Source organism: Harpia harpyja, chromosome 3, assembly GCF_026419915.1.
Source record: "Harpia harpyja isolate bHarHar1 chromosome 3, bHarHar1 primary haplotype, whole genome shotgun sequence".
Taxonomy (NCBI): Eukaryota; Metazoa; Chordata; class Aves; order Accipitriformes; family Accipitridae; genus Harpia; species Harpia harpyja.
In genome coordinates, this window is record NC_068942.1 from 6,419,809 (window position 1) to 6,438,061 (window position 18,253).

Consider the following 18,253-nt stretch of genomic DNA (forward strand, 5'->3'; position numbering starts at 1 on the left):
CTGTGAACACAGCAGTGCTGACTTGTTTCTGATCTCATGAATGACATGGATCACTTCTCCGCCACTTCTTTAACCAGTTCAAAGATCAAGTCAAGCATCAGTGTCCATGGCAAATTACCATTTCAGCAAAGAGGTTAAGCTGCTCCTCATTTTGCTGTTTTCCCGTGTTATTTACTTACTTCTGGGGGAATTATCTCAATATGAGGAAGATACCGGCAGTACTGACATTCCTATTGAAAAGCTTTGTGAAAATATTTACTGAGAGAATGCCCATTTATCCCTGGTTCTTTTGCTGTGTTCATGATCACCTCAGTCAAAACCGCTTTTCATTCTCATTACCAGCAATGAGACTAGAGAGAATATTCACAAGGATCATCCCTTGGTGCTGTTTTTTTCTTATTCCTGTGTGAGTCAGTTCATCTCCACAGGGAATATTATGAGGCAACGCTAATAACTAGATGCCTGTGAGCATTCCATGGCTGGATCTTACTCATCTGCAACAAACACCCGAGCAGTATCCAAGCCTGTGTGTTAAACAGGAATGCAGAGAGAGAAGAGTTAGTTTGTCACTAAATGAGATATTCCCCATTACTTCTGATTATTCATAAACCTAGGTTAGTAATTTCTTTGAAAGAGCTGGTTTTATGTACAAACCTCTCTGCAATCATTTTTATATATCAGTCATACTAAAAGAAGGATACTTCCCCATTTGAGGTGTATACTTTTTAGGCTTGATTTTTCTCAGCTTGATCGAACTCAGTGCTCTTGAAATCAGTATATCAGGGATGACTCAAATTTCTCAACTTTAGCAAACAAATATTTGAACCATTCACTATGGTTACTTTCAGGGAGGAACCTAAATCACCTGGCAAGGACATATAAAGCCATTAAAACATGAATGATGAAGCCAAGTGATAGGTGTAACTTGATCAGAAAATGTAAGATTGGTAAAATATGCATCAAAAATTGAGTAATTTGCACTAATTCGAGATTTAAGGGAAGTGGAAAATAAATAGGTTCCTGAGAAGGGCTAAGGGGACAAATCACAAAGAACAAGGCTATAAATTGCTGCAGTTCTAATTTTCTTTGCACTGTCTGCCCACTCCAATTCCTGCATGAGGAACTTAGTTAGTTTTCACATCCACTGAACACCAAGTGGTTACAAGTTATATTCTTTTGTCATTCCTATAAGTGACCTACTCTCTTTTCTGATCAACTCATACCCATTCTACAATACTGCAGCTATTTTTGTCACTGCGGATTGTGTCTGAGGGACTACTGCCCCAGCCAGTTTATACAAATAAAGGCAAAAAAGAATCATATTCTTCCTGCAACTGAAATGCAAAACATGTCACATTTTTAACGTGCATTTTGTCATAGTCACCGCCTAACACATCACCCAAACCTTGGTTTACACCTGCAAACACAAACACGGAAAAGACATGCACAGGATACTTGCCAGCCTAAACCATGGGATCTCCATCCCGAAGCGCCAGCCCAGCTCCTACAAGGCAGCATGTACCAAACCGAGAGTTGTGATAGGAGTTCATTAATTTCATAAAGGTGTAAAGATTAAATAATGTGTGTTTGATTTTATTCTTGCACATAATTGCAGATAATAAATACACATTAAAAAACTGTTAACATATATTGTATTAAATCCACATATTCTAGGCAAACAAACTCCTTCCTATGAGTACATACTTCCCCCATGTTACCAAAATGCACACTCCACCTGGTACAGAATCTTGTACAAAACTATTAGGTCACCAGTACATAGATGTGCTTTAATCTTTCTTCAAGAGAGATGTCACAATGCAGATATTGCTTGACTGTTCTTTTGTCAACACTTTTTTTTTTTTTAAATCTTTGAGTTTAATTTCTCCCCTATAAACCTGTTCTGGGATTCAGACAAGCACCTTTAAGATGTTTGTAAAGGGCAGAGGATGAACCCAGACCCTCCTTTTCACAGCCACAAATACCTTTCTGGCATCATGCCTCCATGGCGCAAGTGACCTCACCTTTTTATAAACCCTTGTGAAAGGCACTCACAGGCTTTGCATGCTGCTGAGCCCAATGCTGCAGAGGCTTCCTAAGTGACTGCGCCTAAGAGGTTGGTAAAAATAAGCTGTGAAAGATACAGGAGAATGCCAATGAGTCTTCTGCTCCAACCCTGAGCTGGGATGTCAGACCATCTTCTGTTTCCACAGAGCCATTACACAAAAGCCCTCAGCCTTCAGGCAGAATTCAGCCCCTTGTTCAGACATTCAGGGTACCACCCAAAGCATCTGACGGACTGCACATAGTTTGCATAGTTATTTTTTTTCTACATAGTTGTTTAAACTACAGAAATTTGCACGAAGAAATTGGAGTGAACTGTTAAAGTAGAAAATACATCTTTTCACGTAGTTTTAAAATACAGATTCAAAATATCAAACACATTTACTTACTATTTTTCCTTAGTTATCATTAAACTAATGATAATTGCTCTCATTCCTATATTCAACCCAGAAAGTATGTCCTTAACAAACTGCAAGATTGTCTAATAAAATATGATATCAAATTTAGGACAAAAACATTTGTCATGGTGCAATAGTGACCAGCAATTAAGACAGATAAGAACTCTAATCCACTATCTCATAAAACCATTATGTAACTCCAGAGACATTGATCAGCACAATAAATTTGTGCTAAGATAGAGATGACAAATACAAACATAAAAGAACTTAAGGACTCAGATAAGAAACTATGAAAAGGAATTCTTTTTATGAGCAATGAGAGGAAAACAAGCCCCACAGGAACAGAAGCATTTGTTCTCAAACTCAGTGCTCTCTTGTGACAGGATTTAGATAATCTATGAATATTTAAGAGAAAAAAATGACCCACCCTGTCTACGCTACATTTATAATTTATGACTAGTGTTAAACATATTTTTGTCCATATGGAAAAAACAAGCAAACAGAAATGCTAGAAACATATAGACACATGCTATTCCCTTTTTTACAGTAATATGCTTCCTCAGGTTAAAGAATAGGATACCCCAAGGCATCCTCTAAGCTATTCATGCATAAAATCACAAAAGGTGTACCTGTAGATCAATAAACTTTTTATTTCCGGGAAAAAAAGTAGCATTAGTTCAGGGAAATTCAGGTCTCATTTGAATCAAAGACCAAATACCAACGGACATCAGTGACAGGAGGAACTGGCTTTCGGGGTTAAAAGCCATCAAGCTACATTGTGGTTTAGAATCATCATTAAATTCTAGCCTGTAAGCATTGCTCAGTATCACTGTGCATTTAAGTTTTTTCTTTTTTCTTTTTTTCTTTACCTTATGTATATGGATTACAGATGACCAGCTCCTGAATCTCTCAAGTCAAAGGAACACAGAACATGCATTGACTGTTCTTAGCAGGGTAACCCTCAAATCAGTTATTCGGCAGGTAAGGAAGTAGAAAAATTAATTGTAATTGTTCTTTAGTACCTTGTTAGAAATAGATAACTGTCCCCAGCACTCAAGACTAAGGAGTTTAAGATAGGACCTTGTACTAATAAAAGAAGGAGCATCAGTGTGAAAGAACCCCAAAATAATGTAATTACTTGGAGCTTGGGGTGGGGGGAGGGTGGTTGTAATGTCAGACAGCACCAGTTTAATTCCTTGTTAGGTGTATTGCATGACATTTTGTTTTTTAGCATGATTAAACCCTTGTTTAAGGCAGGGCATGCAGAGTTTCGCAACAGATCTTGCAGATGAGAGTTTTTCTGCTCTGGGAAGTGAAGGGGGATCTCAAAGCAGTGGAAGAATACTAGGTCGGCTCTTCAGCTAAATAAAAAACCACATCATATGAGTAATCCTATCTTCAGTTATCAAAGTCAGCAAAGTAAATAACCACAGCATATGAGTAATCCTATCTTCAGTCATCAAAGTATGTATTCAAGTCATTATCTGAACAAGGATGTGATTACTCATGCAAGTAAGGTTAAGCACATGCTTTTGCGGAAGTAATATATCTGGACAGAAGCCATAATATCCTATGCAGTTCTCTCTGGAGGTTTTCTCTGCAAATACTGGAACACCCACAGAATTGAAGGGAGCATAGAGATTCCTTTCTGCTTCCCATGTAATCATCATACAGACACTCCCTGAACTTAAACTTACTGATTTTTGCCTGCTTCAAAGCATGTTAGTCCTCATATAGGATATGATTTTGTCCTAATATCAGGACCAACAATGCTATTTGACACTCTAGAACAGTACAGTGAAGAAAAAAATCTTTTATAAGGGGATATAAACCATTATTCTGGTTTCAGAAGTCATTGAAACTAATATGACTGTGCAGATAGAATTGAAAAATGTGACCATTAAGCTCTACAGCATATAGAATATTTATTTATCTACAGTAATACAGATGTCTTTTTGGGGTGTACATGCCAAAGAATTAAACAAGGAAGACTTGTTTTGATGAGATCACACCAGCTAGCATGAGAGTACGTGCCTAAGATGAGAAAAATTCTGATTTCAAACCAGGGCTGACAGGGTTTACACAGCCCAGGCAAGAGAGGGCTGTCTGAACCTCGACACACAGAATGTTCCTGTACTGCTCCCCTCAAACCAAAGGTGGCCAAGCGAAGAGGATACAAATCCTCAGGCAAGGAAGAAACCCCCAGGTCTGGAGGTAGACTAGAAAATGGGAGGTGGGACAGAAAGCCATAAAAGTAGCAGCCAGAATGATGCATTCCTATCAACTAGTTTTGTGTGGTCCACAGTCATAAGGCAGAATCACTGCACCAGCAAGTAAGTGTTGATGCACACATGAGGTGTAGCAACAGTGGGACATTTACAGACACTTTGACTAAAACTACTAGAGTAACTGGTAACTCTTCTATTGATCAGTGTCCTCCAGCTACCATTTTTTAAATTATAGTTTTCTAACTGATTTTGTGTGGTATAAAGAAAAAATGAGCTACAGACAGCTGATCTATGAGAAAAATGGTGTGTAGATACCATGCCTACTAACCATTTGTTAATAACTAAGTCCACCTCTGTGCAGAGAGCCTGAATAAGACCCATATGCCATTTATTCTTTTCCACTGAGGACTGAGAAGGCCTTGATGGAGACATTTGGCAAAGTTGCTGGTGTAGCTCTTAAAGGTTATGAATAATCTGATGCTAGATCTGAGCTGAAATAAGTGAGAATAGGAGCACTGAAATAATGGTCTGGAATGAATATGACTTTCAAAGGCATCAGGCATTTTAGTTTTACCTAAACTAAAAAGAACTTACTAAGACAGCAGTAGATACAGTGAACATTTTTTCTAAACCAGTAATAAAAATATATTTGCCATTCAACAGAATGAATATACAAACTATTTGCACATTTTGCAAACTTAGTATTATTTTTTCAGTCGGAAGCTGTTCCACAGAATATTTTCCTTTGTTAGCAATGGCAGCTTTTCTAGTAGAAAACTTGAAAAAAAAGAATAAATTAGTTTAAGTTTAAAATTATTGATATGACTTGATGCAATGTTAAGGCTTCTCTCTTGAATTATAACTCTCCCAGTGTACCATGTTTTCAAGTCCCAAGCCCGTAACTGTCAGCTGCAACAGGACGAGAGCAGGCAGGGCACTTTGCAGTGGGTTTACAAATCTAACTGCAGAAAATGTGAAGCAAAGAATTGGCATATTTTTTACATATGTGTAATCAGGTAGGTTCCAACATCTAGACTAATCATTCCAACTGGTCACAGTAAGTCAGATAGGTTTTCTAAAGTCTGGGTAAGTTTGACAAGGGCTTTAGAAATCTTATCAAATTTTCTGCAGTACCTCAGTCACATGGAAAAGGTTTTATATACTTGCTCTATTGAAAAGGCAAGACTGGATACAAAGTAAAAGGCACAGTTATTATAGAACAGTCACATTTCTTGAATAAAAAGATCTTATAAATTAGATAATGATTAAAATTGGGAACAACCATTTTGCTGTTGCTTTATTTCTCAGTGCTGACTGCTTCTTGACCAAACATCTCTATCTTTTCTAATGCTGCACCACTGTGTGCTGGAGTCTTTCCTGAACAGCTTTTCTTGTTTCTTCCAATTTCTGTAGCTTCCACCAAAGTATTAGTCAATGGTTTTCCCAGTGTTTCTGGAAGCATTATTGTTAATATTCCACTCAGAAGAGCCATGATTCCAACAAGCAACTAGAAGAAATAAACAGTAGCTGTAAAGGTAGAAATGCCTTTCAAGTTATGCATATCTTTGATCTTGCTTGAGACTACATTTAAAATAAAGCACAAGGAACTGTAATGTAAAGCAAAGATTGTAAGTCTTAAATGTTGACTGTATAAAAGCTCTGCCTTTTTTTGTTGCATAAATGAAAGATTATGCAGCAGAATTAATGAAGAGCAACTCAAGTGTTTTGTTCACAAAGGATCAATACAGTGCAAGGAGGAATAATTCTGTTTGAGAAAACAATACATATATCTTCATTTGGTATTTCTACTATCAGGTATGTAATTAAGAACTGATTCTAGGATTGCATACATTTATTTTTACATGCATGTTCATAGTGCTACAATTTCCCTGCCACCTGTAATCTCAATTTGCACTCCAGCTCCTGAACCTATTCCCCCTGTACCTGTGTTCCTGTTCCTCCTGCACACAGCCACATCAGAATTTCTCAGCGTGGCTCATCGGCCTGGAGCCACAAAAGTGCACATCCCCGCTCAGGAGAGCTCTTGAGCAGATAATGAGCTAGTTCTCAACAAGAATACTTTGCCAAACTGAGTTTCAAAGAGCTGTTAGGGGTGCAGGCATCTACTGACATTTGCACTGGGATCGCATCCTGGATTTGTCCATGGTGTACACAGTTCCTTAACGACAGCTTACGTTAGCATGAGTGGTGCAAGGATCAGGATCATGTGGGGTAGATACAGAAGCGCACACATGCTCCAGGAGTATCTTTTCTTTCCCTTCATTTCTGTGTCTTGTTCAATGAGAACAATTCACACTTTCCTCCTTTGAAGTACAAAACAGCATTAAAACCCTGACATACTTCCAACACCAGGTTATAAATGACCCAGACCTCTCTTGATAGAAATGCTTCCACACAGTACATCGTGCCTGGCCTCAGTGTTTTTCCATTTTATGACTGTGCACTTTGATACTGTATTATCCTTATCTTGCTCTATACTGCTTCTCAGGTCTGTCCTGCTTGTTTAATACTCTTTCCAAGTGTGAGAACTAACATTTGGAATTATTATGCCTGTGTCTCTCACGCAGAGATTGAGACAAGAACTGGCCAGCTACCATCTGCAGCTAAGCCAGACTTTCTCTTCAAGTCAGAAAGGTGCTTTAAAATTGGAATTCTCCATTGTAACCTTGAACAGTGCTATTTTCATGCACATGCACCGTGCTGCTTTTGCTTCCGCTCCCCTCTGAAACAAGAGGACAGTTTGTCCTAAGCACTCTTTTGAGAAGCAGAATTCACACTGTTGCATACTCTCCTTTTTGCACTTGCGTTAAATATAGAGGCTGACAAAATAAAAAATTAAGCAAAATACTGTTGAATAGTACAAACTACAGTGAAAATGAAATAATCATGCTCTTACTATGAAAAATTTAAAAAAAATCCTAGCAGTAATAGGACCAGACGAAATGGCACTGAGTGACAAACTGAGGGAAATCCTTGTAGACATATATATGTGGCAGGAGTGATATTTAAAAATCTATTCCAAAATATGAAAGTCTCACCTCTGACTGTCAAGACTCTTCTCCACTAGTAAAATATGATTTTCTGCCATGGCAAGACAGGATGAATTGACACATGGCAGCTATTTCACAGTAACCTCTCTTATGCACATCCTTTAGGCTGTCGTAAGTTTGTATTTGAGGATATTGAGGGCTGTAAAGGATATTGAAGTTTACGGACACCCATACAGTTGGAGTTTATGAGAACAGGGTCACTACTGACGCCCAATGGAACAAGGTTAAAGCAACACTGTGTGCTTTGAGTATGAGTGTCTTCTCTGTTTCAGTTAGTCTTTTAGACACTTTGTATTCTTCTCATGTTTTCCTTCCTCAGGAACCTACCTCGTATTCCCCTGCAAACTCTCAGTATTCTGTAAGCGTACACACCACCATCTTTCCTGCCTTTTCTTCTCAGCTCTCTTAACTCTATTCTGCAATGTGTTAGTTTTCTTTTTTTCAATGTGAAAGCTGCTGCATGCCAACTAATTCAGTGTGTTTCCTTTCTCCCTGACCCTACAAAGCATTTTCCAATATCTCCTACGAAAGACAGAATGTGAAACAATTAAGTCACAGTATATTAATGAAAGGACTTCTCAAAGGTCATCTACCTCTTCAGGGGCAGTAACCACACTTATAAATGAAGTTACTCACATTTAGTCAAAGCAAGCCTTTTGCAGTCTTATCTTAGCATGCTTCTTCATGAGGCATCTGACACAATTTAGGCCTTTGCTTGCTCATAACAGATGTGTGCATTTTGTATTTATGTACTATTTTACATATATAATTCAGCATCAGAAAATGTTCTTCTGATACAGTCAATGAATTAAATGCTTATGGATTAAAGTATACTATGGTACAAAGTATTTAAGTATGTTTAATCTCCATTGAAGTTAACTTCACAGGAGTACCAGCTTAAATTCATTGCTTTTTCAGGGTCTTAATTTGAAATCTGACTTTCTGCTTAGTCAAACTCTCAAAGTATTCCCAACACTTCAGTACAGCCAGCAGCTTCTAACAGCTACCATAAAAAACTTCAAAAAAAGATTTACCACTATTTTTCATATGACTTCCTCCCTACCTGGAGTAACAATTTTAATTTCACAGTGGTCTAAGATCAGGACTTAATATATTTAGTCTAGAACAAGAGATAATTTGAATTAAATATCCCTTCAAAATAATACTTTTACTTCTGAGAACAAATGATTATTCTAGTCTGCTATTTATATTTATACCCACATCTGATGGCTCTGAACTAATCTAAAATGTGATCTTATTTACAAAATTCCTACTTCAACAAAAAAAGGTTAAATTTTGTCCTGAAAATCCATCAGTATTAGACATAGGATTTGCATTAACTTTACTGACCTCAGTGGAGGTTTTTTTTAATTTATAATTTATGGTTTATCAGAGAGAAAAATCAAGTCTATTAAAGGGCTACCGGAACATAATTCTTAACAGCTGAGAAACAGAAATAGGTTATACATGGAACACTTGCTTTACTGTAAGTTTTCTAGAAATTTGTCACATGAAAAACATACTTGGCAAGTTATTCAAGATTTACAGGCATTCAAATGAGATGCTTGCATTGCTCACAGGTGGCAAAACTGTACATGAGGCAGACTGTCAAACGAATAGCAGTAGTAACTTCTTGACAATGTATGGTGTATACAATAGATGAACATGGTGTATATCAGCTTACTTACAAACGTAATCCATTTCATTTCATTTCCATTCCAAAACACTTAGATGACCTGAGACTTGGCATGCTATGCTCCAACTCAAGACAAGCCTATTTAATGATCTGACAAACATTTTTATAATAGGAGCTAATAACAAAAACTTGTTCACTGTGTAGTACTACACAACTCTACAAATACTCTGGATACTTTTTGTACACTGAGAGTTGTTCATAGCTGAAATAATTCCTCTGTTTATACTGTCATTTGCACTGCTCTCCAGCATGTTTGAGCATTCCCCATCTGTGGTTTAACTGCAGCGCTTTTGCACAGATAAAGCTTATCTCAGCCAGTAAAGGCAAAACACTGACAAGAGAAAAAGAATGTTCTCCCATGACCAATCTGTTGTGCAAATGTTTCTTCGTCTTTTCTGGGATGGTATCTTGGTTTGTATGGGGCTGTTATTAAGAAAGAAAACATTTTTTAGGAGCTTGAGGGAATAAATTAATTTGTGGTCTCCTTCATCCTCTTAATTTTAATCCAAAACAACTGAAAGTAATTAATTTAAACAATGAAACGACTTCCCAAGAATTCTCTGAAACCAATCTCCAGCATCTATAATTGAAGATTTTACAGTTGCAAAATCAAAAGGACATGATGCCAGGAATTCCAATGCGGTAGACAAAATTAGAGTAAGAATCCAGGTTAAAGACACACCCATTACATTTTCACCTTCTGACCTGTATAATCTACATATAATATTGGTGTGCCAGTCACAGTGAACCCTTAGGGGTTTTTGAAAGAACTCAAACTATTTTTAAATCATTAATAAACTCGTCTCTACTTAAAGCTTTAATATAAACTTTGGAATTCCTTCTGTTTTTACATATATGGGCATAAGCTATCTTTCAGGAGAAAAAAGGGATTGAATAGCTGCAGGATTTCTAAGCAGCAAATGCTTCATAACAGAAATGTAAGGAAGAAAAGTGATTCATCTGCGAGCAGAAAATACATAAAATATTTTGTCCAAAATGGATCTGAAGCTCCATAATGCAGACAAAATGCCCGAAGTCCATGAAGGAATGGTCCCACCTCTGTTTTCCTGGGGCAACTGGTGGTAGAAGACAAAACCTAATGGTAGCATGACCTGGATTTACCTACAAGTAGGATGTGCTTAATGAATTCAAGGTTCTGTTGCTTGTCAAAGTCACTGTGAACCTCATCAATATACCATTTGCTTCTCTTTTTCCACCTCATGAATTGTTTTGTTCAGTTCTTGTAAATGAAAAATACAAAAAGGGAGCTTTGGGACAGCTGTGAAGACCAAATATAGTAAGCATAAGACATTCTTGATCTTTTGGAAGGCTATTCCAAAGATGCAATGTCCCAGGGAAGCCATGGAAAAGATTAAGGAATAATATAAGAAAAAACAGCCACCCATGGTGAATTCCAAGAATGGAAGGACTACGCCTTTGAAAAAGGGTAAGAATAAATCAGGAGCATGGACAAGAACTGCTAGGCCTGCAGAGTAAAGAAGTATGGACTAAGAGACTTCCTAAACGTTACATGGCAGATGAAGTATATTTTTATGGAAAATATTTTTATCAATTTTATACTAGGATTCAGCGCATAAGTATTTTTACGTCTTCCATCATAAAAACATTTCAGAAGATTTCAGTGACTCAAAGTCTCCCTTTTGCTTTAGCTGCATATTTTTAACAATATGAAGTTACTAATCTTTGAGACTTAAAATTTAGAACAAGAATGGTTCACTCAATTTCCTTTTCAAAATAAAAGTTCAGCTTTTGGTTCCTGAGAAAACAAGTGACACATATGCCTTTTCAAAACCAGAAACATTCACCGCTGAAATAAATACTTACAAGTGGCATGAAAATCCAAACGCTTCTCAGATATACACAGAAAGGAGCAACCACACTACCTACACGGCACATCATGCTTCCACTTCCAACAGCAAGTGACCTACACATAAAACAAAGACTTTGATAAGAATTCTGGCAGATAAAGGAAACAATTAGAAATGCACAGACACTTAAAACATCAGTAGGATACGTGTCTTTAAACAATTATACTAGGAAGCTATTGCTACACCAATGTAAATTATATTGTAGTGAAATTCAGCTGCTTCTATAATTAAGGTTAAAAATATAATCCTTCAGCACAGACCACAGGATGAACAACCAGGACTTTTAAGAAAGGCATAAATAATGTTTAAGAAAGTATTGAGTATTCTTCTAGTTCCCCAGTGAAACCAATCAATGCACATGGAATGAAAAATAAATACAAATTTATGGTACAGCCAAACACTAGGCAACTCTGAAGCAGCTGAGGCACTCATCCCATCCCAAGTCTTTCAGACCACCACCACTGATGCCAAGAGCTGCTGGATCTGGCACAGGAGCATAACAAAAGAAAGGAAATAACAGCAAAGTAATGAAAAATACATAACTGGCAAAAGTTCTTACCTTACAATTGTTGGGTACAGTTCTGCTGTGTAGAGATATATGAGGCCAAATGCCACACCTATTGAAAATTTTCCAGCCATATTTGCTAAGATAATTAATATATTGAAATCCTATTGAAAGAGAGCACAGAAAAATAAATACCAGAAAATAACACTGTTCCAAACTTAATTTACATCTTTCAAAAGTTGTGACCCTTCTTTAAACAATAAGCAATACTTATTGCTTGCCTTTTTAAAAATTGGTCTCAATAAGCAACTAGTGTCCATTTCACTTTTTACCAGTCCTGGTTCACTGAAGCCCTGGGAACATTTTACATGTGACTCCAGAAATGATAGTGAATCCTGTACTGAAAATACAGAAATCTATCTTAGACTGGCAGCTGCAATTTAAAAACAGCCTTTAATCAACTATATGATTTGGAAAGAGCAGCTGCATCTACAGACTTAAGAGCCTTTAAAATCAATTTCTACTACAGGAACACTTTCAACAATACGTGACTAACCTGAGGTAGGAACATAATTAAAACACAGATCAGTGCACTTAAAATAAGGAATGGAATGAGTGTGTTTCTCCTTCCCAGTTTGTCCATCCCAATGCAAGCAATGATATAGCAAGGCAACTCCACAGCACCTGTCAGTATGAAATTATTTTGTTTTAAGTCATGATTACACATATTCATATTATAACTCTAACTTCCTCTTTATGAGGATTAATTTAATCTAGGGGGTAATAAATAAGTGAAATCCAGAGATAACCAGTGTGTTGGGCTAGTTAATTTGGTAACAGAAATGGCAACAGAAGGCAGAAAACAGTCTAAAATACGGTCGTGGGGGATGGAGAAGGACAAAGGAAGTGGGTTTCACAGCGCAGAGCAGCTCTGTTCTCTTTGGGGTGGAAAATTACAGAAAGCAGCAAGGCCACGGTCCTGCTTTTATGACACTGGCACTTGTGACTGAAAGCTCTCCATTTGCGGCTCTTCTGCTTCAGGTATTTCCACATCAACAGCTTAAGCATGCCCACAAGGAATATTGCTAGTGTCACACCGACACACCTCTCGGGATTTGCCAGCTTCCACTTGGGCACAGAACTGAAGCCACAGGCACCTCCCCCAGCTTCAGCCCCAAATCACCCCAATGTAAAAGGCAAACAAGGTCTCTCCAGGTCTGGTTTTCTGGGTCAGCTCCACAAATACAGAGAGTGCGGTTCCAGCTTTCTCTCTTCTCGGTTAAAAAGAGGGCAGCTGCTTACAATATCCCACTCTTATTTAGATCTTCTCTTCTTAATGTCTCTTTCCAGAGAAAAACTTCAGCAGCTCTGAAGGAACTGGCATTTGACTAGGACTGTTCACAAACCCTGTGTAAACATGATTTGCCCCTAGACAAATTATATTGAGCCTAAGCCAGTTCAGACATGTTTTAATCCAACTTGCTCATGAAGAATGCTACTATATCCAATGTAAAATCAAGGAAGAACATAAGATACAGCCCTGAACAAATATGCTGCATTCCTTTACTAAGCACGTATAGTATGTCAATACACCTACAATATCAGGAAACAATCTTTTGGGCTTGTGTAGGTAAAAGCAGCTTGCAATTATTCAGTGTTAGTCTGCTAAAATATTTTTAGAAGAGATGTATATGGTGATTTACACACTCTACTCCACTGTAACAGCTTAGTTATCTGTGCAACACTAGCAGCCACTCTTCAATGCATCAGTCTACCAATACGCTATAATATGCAACAACACAAACAGAATTCACGAGAGCCCCAGTCCTTCTGTGTGCTTGTGTACATGAACAGTCATATTCACTTTACTGAGAGTAATCAGTTGTTAAAGCAAAGCGCATGATTTAATTCTTTGCTGGCGCAGAGCTGCGTGCCTGATCTAGAGCCTTCTGAAGTCAATGGAATATTTCCACTGATCTTAACAAACTTTGGATCAGGCCTTGAATGCACTGAGCCGCCTTTATAAACAACTTACATACCAGAGGAAGATTACAATCAGACTGACAAAATTAAAAGAATACTACAACTAAATTAAAAATAAACTTTTGAGAAAACTAAAATTACTCTTGCTTCTGAGAATTATGAATCCATTTTCTACCCAGACAGACTCAATATATCATGACTGTAAGTGATTAAAGGAATATTTTTTTTCCTCTCATTTTCCTAGTTTGTGCCTTTAATAGAGCTGTGTGAATTTTGTGTTGTTGGTCTGCTTCCCTTGGTGTTTATGTGGATCTGCTACATGCTTGCAGGGCAAAGAGGAGACAAGCAGAATATGGTTTTACAATCACAAAGACAGAAAAGAATTTTGTACACAGAAAGACAGAGAAGAAGTTTAAATTCTCTTTTTTTTTCCGAAACAGTGAGATTTGGAGTGAACAATACTCCTCCTGTGTTAGTCAACTTTATGAAGAGTTAGCAAGAAACTTTTTGAACAAGGTTTATAATTGAATGAACAAAGTTAAAAAATCTGCTGTCAAATCTATAGACATTTCTAAATGTTATGGTCTAGTTCTGTCACAAACAGAATAAGGTATAAAAATATTTACCTATGAGAAAGAGATTTAAATATTCATTGCCTCCTAGACTGACAGAACTGAGGGAGAAGACGTAGTACCCCAAACTTCCAGTGAACCAGATCAGCCAGACTGTGATGGTCCTTCTTGCAATGTGCCAGTTACAAAACAGGTCTAAGATGTTGTGCTTCTTTGTTGAGGATGTGTCATTGTCACCCGTTCTGACCAGATCATCTTGTTGGACTGAGCACAGTTCAGAAACTTTGCAGGGAGTGCTTACTTTATTCCATCTTGCCATTATATTAATTACTTTTTGTGCATCTTCGTATCTTCCCTCTGACAGGAGCCAAAGAGGTGTTTCTGGGAGCATCCAGCAGCACAAGACAAAGGGAAGAGTTGCTATGGAGAGAAATATCTGATAGACCCACCAGGTCCGAACCAAATATCCCACGAGTGCCACAACCATAATTCCCACAGCAAAAAAAGCATGGACATGCATAGAAGCCCAGGTTCGTGCTTTTATGCCAACAAATTCAGTCACATAAACAAAAGCCACAACCAGATAGCCACTTGAAACCTGGGAGGATGGGAGAGAGAGAGAAAAAAAGAGTGAGGTTTGTATCTAGTCTCCTTGTGCAACAGCAGTAAAAACAAACAGCTAACAGTGTTCCACATTTGCATATGCTTAATTGCCACTGCACTGGCATGTCCCACACTGACAGGAAAAAAGGCAACCCTGAAAACAAATCAGCTGGAGAAAAAGTGCACTCAAACGTTCAAACTGCCCAGACACTGTATTTAAAAATGCGAAGTGATTTTGGATGTTTCTCTGTAGTGGAGGAGAGCCAGCGACAGACACCTGAAAAAGAGCCTAATTGGCTGATGTCACTAAGACCTTCACCTCCAAAAATCAGGTCTCTTAATGACATCACAAACTGGATGCTTGGGAAAATGAGGTCCCCTGAAGTAATTGCCACTTTGAAAATCTTGACCTCAGCTTTTAAGTAGACTATTAATAATCTGTATGTCAGGGAATGGCAAATTTACTGAGAATTACCTTCCACACCCTTGTAAATTATCTCATTAAATCAAATTTTTACAGTGTTGGAAGAGGATCTCATATATATGGTTATAGGTCCTCGTACATTATCTAGCCAATGCAATTACTGGCATGTTCAGCATTATAGTATTTCTTCATTGAATATATATATATATATATATATATCAGTGAATATATATATATTTCAATTTCTCTAGCAACAGTCAAACTCTTGGTATCTCAAAACATTTCAAAACACAGCTAGAAAATCTAGACTAGAAAATATTCCAGTATATTGCTTTGATTAAACTATTTTCTGGTTAAAAATCAGAACATTCCAGTTAATAATCTCTGATTCTGAACCCACTGAACCTGATAAGAAAGCTGCGCTGATCTCAGTAGCACAGGACTAGAGCTTTAGACCTCCATCTCACAGATCAGTCCCAGTGGGAAGTTAAAACCTACAGCATTGGTCTGGTCAGAGTTTTTTGCTTTTCTAAATTGCTACAGCCCCTAGCATCAACAGCCAAGGGAGTCAGTAGAGGGACTCCTGTTGATCTCACTATTCAAGGCTGAAATGCCCATGCAGTTTTTCCTGCTAGGAAATCCTTCTGAGCTCTAATCAGGCAAAAGAAGCTCTAGATGCAAGGTCCTGTCTTGACTAATGTACTGTCAGCAGGAATAAAATAAATTATGTGATTATTTTCAAATTTCTAACCTACTTTAAATAAATTACATAATTTTTCTTGTGATAGCATTCTAATTTCTTTATGCATTATATAGCGAAAGACTACAAATATTATACTTTTGGATGTAAAATAGTAATTTAAAATTGGTTACTATGTATAAATATTGAATATATATCAGATATATATCATACATATATATAAAAGTATGTGTATAGATACGCATAAACACATACACTGGAATACCCTTAAGTACAGTATAAACATCTAGGTGTTAAACATGTGTACCTATGTATTTAGTATTCCAGATGTAGCTTAAAAGACCAAAGAGATGCATGGAAGAGAAAATGTGCATCTCTCCTCCATCACACAAAATGGTAGAGATAAAAATCATACTTATTATAGATTTTTTATTTTAAGAAAAATATACTGCATTTTTAACAATAAAGAGAAATGCCATGACAGCTGCAATGCAGAATCCAGGGTTTGCTGCTTACACTTGGTATTTAATTACCAGTCCAGCAGAGGTTGGGATGGAGGAAGTACCAAACACTGCTTCATACAGACGCTTTCTATTAATTCAAAGAGGAAAAGTGCTGTGGTCCAAGAACATTCAGACTCTCCCTGCTCTGCTGAAATAAGTGCAACAGAGGGGGCTTTAGAATAATGAAGTAGGGGAGGAAATAATAACAAAAGGGAGGTTTTCCTGAGAAGGGGTAGGAACACATAAAAAGAGCCAGGGTGAACATCCTTTCTTACCATAGCAAGGAGAAAGCGCACAATCACGAAACTGTAGTAGTCAAATGTGAAGGCCACTGTGATGCCAAATACAAACTGACCAGCACTTGTGAACCATATAACACGCTGTCTTCCCAGTCTGCAAATCACAGTAGTAATAAAATTATGAATAACCACAAACATTCTACTAAAATACACCTGCAACTCCAGAAAGCCTATCTGGAAGTGAGTCTGAAAATACGGTACTTGATACTTTCACTCACCACAGAAACTCTGGTTTAGTTACCTGCAGTAATTTTTCAGTAATTCCAACTTCCAAGAAAAAGGAAGCTCCTATGGACAGAACTTCCATTCCACAACTCTTGGCTGGAAGCAATGTGCAGAAGTGGGCATTACATATGCTCACCTCCAGTTTCAAGTTTAACTTCTACATAACTAATCTGCAAATTTACTCTGTCTTATTTATGAGGACAGTAGGTAAGACTCACTTTTTCAGATATTTTATATTAAGTAATGTCTAGTTAATAATTTCTAACAACAGCTAGCTGTGATAATACATGCCATCTCTTGCCAAAGTAACAACCAATTTGGATAGTAATCTATCTTCCCTAATATTCTCTTGGACTCTTATCATCTACTCCACTCCGAACAGCTTTTCACAGATGTGGACATTACATTTAGACTGAGAGTCTGAGGACTTTCAGGGGTGTGGGCTCGTTTGTTGATTTTTCTCTATGAGTATTTGGTAGTACATTAAAACAACTCCTATTTTTCTCCAACCTTGACCTGGAGTCATGCACATTTGGTCTCTGATCCCTGCCAGGAGATCCCAGTGAGTCTTAGCTGTCAGAGCTCTTCTGTTGGGAAATCTGTTAAATTGGGAATGGGAGGAACCCACAAACTTATTTCCCACCAGCCAGGATGTGTCAGAAAGTAATAATTTTCAGCTGTAAAATCTACAGCTGTAAATCTGCAACTCAGAATGTGTGTATTATCTTAACTAGCTGTCCATAGCTTGAATTAATGGAAATGAGAACAATATGATGGTAACATTATAAATCACATCTGAGTATTAATTAATAAAGCTATGAATGATTTAAAGGGATGCAGAACAAATGTTGGCATTATATTCTGGTTTTGAATTAAATATGGTTTTACAAAGCCTTGGATTGGGAGGCAGGATTGATTCCATGTGTTCTAAAAGCCAAATTGAAAAAAGATCATCTTTACTTCTGCATTCCCATGTTGTAACTGTCACATCGTAGCGTTGTGCTAATGAAGGAAAATCAAAAAAGAACAAGCCTGGTCTCCTTTTTCTGCTTATACTGTTAGCTGTGGGATAAAACGTCACCCTCCACCTAACCGA

The 18,253-nt window shown here is 37.5% G+C and overlaps 1 protein-coding gene across 1 annotated transcript in view; it reads right to left on the bottom strand.

Annotated features, from left to right (window-relative positions):
• Nucleotides 1–1,572: 1,572 nt before the first annotated feature.
• The window catches only part of SLC22A16 (solute carrier family 22 member 16), a 37,982-nt gene continuing 21,301 nt past the window's right edge, over nt 1,573–18,253 (bottom strand). Inside the window, exons 3-8 of the mRNA XM_052781265.1 lie at nt 16,909–17,026; nt 14,458–15,001; nt 12,405–12,532; nt 11,903–12,012; nt 11,300–11,399; nt 1,573–6,194 (exon numbers count right to left, since the gene is read on the bottom strand). Of these exons, the coding sequence (XP_052637225.1) occupies nt 5,985–6,194; nt 11,300–11,399; nt 11,903–12,012; nt 12,405–12,532; nt 14,458–15,001; nt 16,909–17,026 (1,210 nt within the window). The 3' untranslated portion in view covers nt 1,573–5,984. The remainder of the gene's footprint in view (nt 6,195–11,299; nt 11,400–11,902; nt 12,013–12,404; nt 12,533–14,457; nt 15,002–16,908; nt 17,027–18,253) is intronic.